Here is an 8214-nt window from a genome sequence, read left to right on the forward strand (position 1 = left end):
CTCCTGGTCAAGGTACAGATTCCTCATGAGTACAATCAAGTGCTCAGGAATTCCCATTCTTCTCAATGTTATCCATAATTTGTCATGATCCACATGCTACCAGAGCCTTCTTAAACTGACAGTGCTTCTGAAAATATAAATCCATTAAAATTTTCCATGAATATGCATTCTTGGTTTCTTGCTGAGTTTTTTCTGTAAGAAATGTAGTTATTCTTCTCTGAATGACCACCTTAAAGCTGAGTTCAAAATTAGGGTTATCTGTCTCAGAAATTTTCATTGCATGAACCCTTCCAAAAGTTACTTAATAGTGAATCTACTGTGACAATTTAAATAATGGTATCTTCTAACACGATACTTGTTATAAACAAAGCTGTAGTGTAAGGCAAGAGTCATGGTGGTACAACAGGTAAGTGCTCAGCTGCTAACTGAAAGATTGGTAGGTCAAACCCACCTAGCAGCCCTGTGGGAGAAATACCTGACAATCTTTACATCAGCAGTTCACCAAGTCTTGTCTCCCTTGGAGCAGTTTGTGGGTTTGAACCAGGGTTCCTTCTGGTAAAGATGACAGCTTGGAAAACCCTATGAGGCAGTTCTGCTCTATTACATGGGATCATTTTGAGTCAAAATTGACTCTTTGACACATAAAAACAGTGTTAAGGCACTGCCAACTTGCTGGGGTTGGCAAAAACTCAGCAAGATGTAAGCTCAGTTATAAATACTGGTTTGGGTTATTACTAGGATCACTGTCAGTTATTTACAATAAGAAAGGCAAAAGGGAAAGTAAAAAAGTAAAGGCATTGGCTTCATAGATTTATCCTCCAAAAAGTTTAAGCTCCTCTAAAATATATTTTGCAGCAAATCTTTACAGAAGTAGATTGCCCCATTTTCCTTCCATGGAGGGGCTGTTGGGTTTAAACCACCAACCTTTTGGTCAGCAGTCAAATGCCTTAGGCACTGCACCACCAGAGTGCCTTAAAATATATCTTGGGTAGATAGATAATATAGATACCCTCAGAGAACACAATTTTATAGTAAATAATCATGAGAGAGAATATTTCAAAATTAATAAATAATAGTTTGACATAAAAGAGTTCATATAAATTGTTAAGAAAAAATACTAAGCTTCTGACTAGGAATATATTAGCAAGATGTTAACAGACAATTCAGAGAAGAAAAGGCTAATAAATATAAAGTAATCTTCCTCCTAACTGATATCAAAGAAATGCAAATTAAAATAATACTCATCAAGCTGGCAAAGATTTTTAAAGTTGTAACTACTCAAAAGTCACAAGATTGTTTTTAGTGGGAACAGAGTTTGGAACAAATCCTTGGGAAAGCAGTTTGTTAATATGTACCAAAAACTTTAAAAACTACCCTTTGAACCTTTAATATCAAATAATAATAAACCATAATGTTCACTGTAGACTAGTTTCTTACTGGGAAAGAATTAGAAAGAACTTAAATGTTCAGAAATAAGGAAATGTCTAAAGAATATTTCTGACTTATTATCATACATTAAAATTCATATTTTTGAGGAATTTGAATAACATGTGAAAATACTCAGGCTCACAATGTAGGACTAAGTAAAAAAGTATATAAAATTGCATATATAGCCAGATCCCAATTATGTGTGTGTGTGTGTGTATAATTTTGATAAAAGACTAGAAGGAAAAATAACACACCAAAACATTAATATGGCCTTCTCTCTGTAGCAGGTGATTTTCACTTGCTTCTTTGTATTTCCTATAAAAAATACTACTTTTAAAATTAAAGAAATATATACATATAATGTTTATACATCTCAGTCTCATAATTCAGTTCATAGATATGTATTCTAAAGTAGTAATCCTGAATATAGAAAAAAACCTGCTTTGTTTTCAATCCGGTGTTATTTATAAGGGCAGAATATTGGGAAAGGTAAAAGTAAATCATGGTACATCCAGTTGGTAGACTATTATGCAGCCATTAAACTCAAGTTTATGAAGAGTTTATGTAATATGGTTGTTGTTAGTTGCCATCGAGCTGATTTCAACTCATGGTGACCCCAAATGTGCAGAGTAGAGCTGCTCCATAGGATTTTCAAGGCTCTGACCTTAAGGAAGCAGATGGCCAGACTTGCCTTCCAAGGCACCTCTGGGTAGGATTGAACCACAAACCTTGTGGTTAGTAGTGACCATTTGTGCCACCCAGGGACTCCAATAACATAATAAATGTAGATAATTAAATGAAACAAATCAGGACACACAATTATATGTATAACATGATCAAAAATACTTAAAAACTTATGCTGTTAATAAAAAGACTGGAAAGTCACTGAAAGATTAAAACAAATTATCTTTGTATGGTAAACCTTGGGTTTATTTTCCTTCTTTGATTTGATTATATTGATTATACATGATTTTTATTTTGAAAAAATGTCTCAAAAACTAAAATTTTACTTAACCTATGAGTAGTGAGAATTGTCAGTGATTATTATTTTCTTTCTTATTTTCTTTTCCAAACTTCCTCTATTGACATTTATTAATTTTTATAATTAAAATATAAACATCATTTTATAAAAGAATGGTGAGTAAACTAAAGGCATTCCTCCTTCCTCTTCTATGAGGACTATTCTTTCATGGGAGCTGCAGTTCCTGTTTTTTGAGCTGCCTTGTGGCAGTCTTGCAGGCTACCTAAAGCTTTTGCTAAGGAGAAATGCCTGTTACCCCATCTCTGTTAGCTGCTGGCTTGCCAACTGCCCCTCCTCTGTCAAGTCTTTGTAAAGTCCTTGTATGAAATCTGACTCTTGCCAGTTAAAAGCCTATGAAATCATCTTACCAACCTACTTTCAGCCACAATGGGGTAAGCTGGGCTTCTGCCCCTTCACATCATGTGGGGATTGTGAGATTGGCTTCCACCCACTTAGGAGGCAAGTGCTTTGGCCCCAGACAGTCTATATCTATGGCAGTAGGGCAGTGGGGGGGGGGGGCAGTGCAGAAGGTTGCACTCAGTCCCTGCCATCAGCCTACCTACTCCACACATGACTCATAGCATAAGGAGCTAAGTGGAGATCTCTGTCTTAATGAGTCCTAAGTAACAAATTTTGATAGAAAAATCAGTGCAGTTGTCCAGCATCCTGCTGTTAATAATGGGAATTTAAACAATAGCTGGTTTAGCTGGTTTAGACTTGAAGTTACACTACAGAAATTTTCATTCCCCATCCCCACAGATGTTTGGGTTTATATTGATGTTATCTAGTTAAAATGCCTTTGAAAGTTAACTATCTCAATAACTGCTGAGAGAGGGATTCCCTGAATTAACTGTTGGGAGTACCCAACTCACTGCCGTCCAGTCGATCCAACTCATAGTGACCCCTCCTTGGATTGCCAAGGCAGTATCACTACAGAAGTAGATTGCCCACCTTCCTTCCAAGGAGTGGCTAGTGGGTTTGAACTGCCAGCCTTCTGGTTAACAGTCAAATGCCTTAGGCACTATGCCACCAAGTTCTTGCAGCCTGCCTGAATGCCTGACCTGCTCTTGGCTCACGTGTTGGGAGAGTGTGGCTTACCAGATCTGATGCATTTGCAGTTCCAGGAGATGCCTATACTGATTATGTTGCTACAAGATGGTACCGAGCTCCTGAACTTCTTGTGGGAGATACTCAGTATGGTTCTTCAGTCGATGTGTGGGCTATCGGTTGTGTTTTTGGAGAGCTCCTAACAGGCCAACCACTCTGGCCTGGAAAATCAGATGTGGATCAACTTTATCTGATAATCAGAACACTAGGTATGAATTATTTTATGGCTTACAGGGTTGCTATATTGTTAAGAGTAATAGTATATTATTTTAATGCAAAATAAGAGCTTTCTTGCTTCTCCAAATTGCTATTCAGGATGGTGGTTCCAGGTTTTGGGTTGTAGCCAAAGCCCAGTCCTTTCTTCAATATGTAGAGCCATAACTCCTCTCAGGGAAGAGTTTTCAAATGGCTTTTCACATAAAATCCATTAGCTATGGAATAAACTACATTTACTTTCTACATTGTGTTAAGATAGGGTATTTTTATCAGCTGCCTAAAGCTTAATTTCATAAGGTTTTCCCTGGCCAAATCTTTGAGAAGTGGACAGCCTCTTCCTTCTTCCTAATCTGTCTCAGTCTGTAAGCTGGGCTGATACCTGTGCACTATGTGCATCCCGCTGGGTTTGAAACACCAGTGGCTTAGCCTCAAAACTCACTTCTAGATGTCACCACAGTAGGACAAACCGACAGACAAGTTTGTCTCCCTGTTGGAAACCTCTCATACCACCCTTACCTGGGTCCCTGAGGCTGACTGACTCCTCCTCTGTCTAGATTCCTGGGCCTTTTAATTCCCTATCTCCTGCTCTTCCACTGTCCCACCCTGCTGCTTTGGGCATGCCTGAGTTCCCTCTCTTTACCTGAATCCCTGTGGCTGACTGCTCCTCTCTCTGGGTTCCTGGCTTTTAATCCCCTTTCTCCTGCTCTCCCGCCTGCTGCTTTGGTCATGCCTGAGTTCCCTCTCCTCACCTGGATCCCTGCCGCTGACTGCTCCTCTGTCTGAGTTCCTGGTTTTTAATCCCCTTTTTCTGGCTCTCCCGCCCTGCTGCTTTGGGCATGCCTGAGTTCCCTCTCTTCACCTGAATCCCTGTGGCTGACTGCTCCTCTGTCCAGGTTCCTCGCTTTTTATCCCCTTTCTCTGGCTCTCCCGCCTGGCTGCTTTGGGCGTGCCTGAGTTCCCTCTCCTCACCTGGATCCCTGTGGCTGTCTGCTCCTCTGTCCTGGTTCCTGGCTTATTATCCGCTTTTTCCCGCTCTCCCACCCCGCTGCTTTGGGCGTGCCCTCTCCTCAACTGGATCCCTGAGGTTGACACAGTGGCTGCGATGATGTATAGCAGGGATCATGGAGCTGGTGTGGGATTGGGCAGTGTTTTGTTCTGCTGTACATGGGGTCGCTCTGAGTCAGAAATGACTCTACAGCCCCTAACAACAACAACAACACAGCTTAATTTAAGAGAGATTTGATCCAGTGCAATTTCTGTCCTCAGTAAAAGAGGGTTTCCCCCTTTACTACAGGGCAAGGGTCAGCAAACATTTTCTGTAAAGGACCAGATGGTAAATATTTTAAGTTTTGCAGCTTATTTTTGCAGGCACTTAACTGCTGTTGCAGTGCAAAAGCAGCCATGGACAGTACTTAAACAAATGAACATGGCTGTGTTCCAATAAAACTTTATAAACTCTGAAATATGTATTTCATATCATTTTTGTATGTCACAAAATATTTTTCTTCTTTCAATCTTTTTTTTTTTTAACCACTTAAAAATGTAAAAACCATTCTTAGGTCATAGGCCATACAAAAACAGGGCACTGGGCCAGATTTGGCCTGCAGACCATTGTTTCACACTCCTGCCCTAGAGGTTAGAAGTCTGATTGTACTTCCTGATCAGGAATGGCTGTTGGAGTTTAAAATAATATTAACACTTCTCTTCTATACAGTACTTAAGACTTTACGAATTACTTTTATACACATCTCTTTTCAAGTCTTAAGGAAAATCAGTTCAGGGCATTATAACATTTTTAATTGTGCCTGTTTCACAAATGAGGACACTGAAGCTGAAGAAGCTTCCATGATGGGCCTAAAGTCATACAGCCATTTAAGTGCAGAATAGAAACAGTAATCAAGGGGTCTCTTTCATGAACTTTCTATCATGTGTTAGCATTCTTTGCAATGTTGTCTCCCTCTACCTGGTTGGAAAAGAATATAACCTAAAGATTAGCAGTAGTTCATGCCAGCAGCATGGATGCACAGAAAATGATACCTTCCCATTAACTCTCCTGTGGGCATGGCTGCTGGGCCAGAGAATTACTGCAGCCTGACTCAGTTCCCATTTGGCTCCAACACATTCTTTTGGAGAATTCTTCAGCCTAAAAAATACGGACCACACTACAGGCCACACCTTACAAATCTATTGTTGTTTGATTGATTTCCTAAAATGATTGTGGAAATTTATAATGCACTTTGGCAGACCTGAGTTTGAATCCTGGGTCTGTCACTGAATAAACTTAGACAAGTTATCAAACCTCTCTAAGTCTCATTTTCCCCATCTATTCAGTGGAGATTAAAAATAGCATCTACTGTTGTGAGCTTGTTACCAGATTAAATGAGATAATGTATGTAAAGCCCTTAGATTATTTTCTCACCTCACCTTTCAACAGCAGAGTACCAAACCACATTTGGCAAAGAGAGTCATATGGTATTACTGACCTACCTGAGCCATTGCCCCCAATTCTGGAGGGAACACTCAGGCTCAATATTTCTTTCATACCTGGACCCCTGAAGTTAACCATTTAAGCACTATTACTTATATTATTGTGAGTTATGTGGTTTGTACATTACAGGAAAACTAATCCCAAGACATCAATCAATCTTTAAAAGCAACCAATTTTTCCATGGCATCAGTATACCTGAACCAGAAGACATGGTAAATTGCTCTATTTTGGATATTTTATTGTTATGTTGCTACTTTTTTTTAAAGGGTTAATTGCTAGCTTTTTAATATTTGTGCTTTTGGCTCCTGTTTTCCTCATAACACACTAATACTAGATCAAAGAAACTATAAAACTACATAAAAATGAACCAGATGAATGCTTCAAAATTTTACTTGTCTTATCTATTCCAAGAATAGATTTAGTTCTTTACTAAATTTGATCCTTTTGGTCAAAGCACCAGGATAACTTTCCCTTAAATAATTGTTTGTTTGTTTTCATTAACAGTGTTACTGTAGTCCTTTAGTTTGGGGGAAAAATGCGTTCTAAAAAGGATCTACAAAATGATCTTCATTGTATTTGTTAAACTCCAGATCACAGTGATCACCTGTTGCTCTCTTAATGTGGTCTCTGCCTTTATTTCTGGATGTATCAATGACTACTTGTCTCTCTCACTCTCTGTAGACATTGATTTCCTGTGTATGTTACCTCAGTTTGGATCATGACCTTTCAAACTCCATATGGTCTACCTGTAGAAATCTATCTGTAGAAAGGACTGCCAGAAGAGGTGTGTGTTCACACTCAAGCTGTGTTGGAGCTGAGTGGTATATAGATAGGGAAAAAAGTCTGTGAAGCCAGATCATGATTATGACACAGGTGAACATCTGAGCTTCAAATGGCCCCGACTGTCTCTAGATACTCTGTTCATTTAAAATCTATTATCTTCATATAATATCTTGATTTATACAGTATTTATTATAATTTTTAAAGATTGAATAGAACACAAGGCTAAATGTTAAAATCAAAAGAATATTTATATAACATGTATATAAATTAAGAATGAAATACAACACATTCATGTGTGCTTACTCTACAGTTAAAGCAGTACAGTGTTACCATTATCTTTGGAGCTTCCTCCTCCCCATTTGTTCATCTTCAATTTCCTTCCATTTCCTCTATACTTTTCTGAATTGTGTGCTTATTATTCTGTTGCTTTCTGTAGCAATCTTTTATATGTTGTCCTACATAGTTTCATCAATGCTCAATACATCTCTGTAAGTAGAGATAATGCACAGATATTATAGTACTGTTACAGGATTTCAGGTGAGTCCATTGGGACCTGCCTGTTCCCAGTATCAATTGCAAGACATTTGCAATTTAGAAAATAATTCCAGTTCTATGTCTTTCATAACTTTACACTATAACATTTAAATTATGTATAAAAACATGATTTTAAAAAACTTTAGAAGGAATTCTCTAACCTACTAGGGGTCCTTTCTCTAAAGTGTTCATGTTACTAATACATTCAAAATATACATTACATTGTTGTGATGTAACATTGAAATTCTTTACATTGTATTCCAGGAAACTCTTGAAGAAAAGTTCTTAGGTGCTCATCTCATGGCTTTGAATTTCATGAAGGTACTTCAAAATCAATTATAACTGTTACTGATTGAAAATTGTAATAATTGAAGCTGGTAACTTTAGAAGAGGTTGACAGTAGGGCAAATACCACCAAGGTAGGATACAGTCATTGAAAATAATAAGGAGCTGTAAAATAATTACAATTAAGGGAACCTCAGTAGTTTCAGCAGTAATATTTCTAAATTAAAATTGCTAGAAGACCAAGAAGTCAGAGCCATGGAGACACCAGACGTAGCCCCTACACCAAACTCAAGCGAGATGATCAAACAAAGGACAATTTCTAATAAAAAGCAGAAAGAAGTCTCTCTCTCTC

The 8214-nt window shown here is 38.1% G+C and overlaps 1 protein-coding gene across 1 annotated transcript in view; it reads left to right on the forward strand.

Moving 5' to 3' along the window:
* Positions 1–8214, forward strand: part of CDKL4 (cyclin dependent kinase like 4) — a 60860-nt gene that overhangs the window by 42101 nt on the left and 10545 nt on the right. The window contains exons 5-7 of the mRNA XM_007945048.1: positions 3568–3765; positions 6390–6472; positions 7842–7898. Coding sequence (XP_007943239.1) covers positions 3568–3765; positions 6390–6472; positions 7842–7898 — 338 coding nt within the window. The remainder of the gene's footprint in view (positions 1–3567; positions 3766–6389; positions 6473–7841; positions 7899–8214) is intronic.

The sequence above is a fragment of the Orycteropus afer genome, unplaced genomic scaffold (assembly GCF_000298275.1).
Source record: "Orycteropus afer afer isolate SDZICR_OR568_19922 unplaced genomic scaffold, OryAfe1.0 scaffold00131, whole genome shotgun sequence".
In the NCBI taxonomy this organism is placed as follows: Eukaryota; Metazoa; Chordata; class Mammalia; order Tubulidentata; family Orycteropodidae; genus Orycteropus; species Orycteropus afer.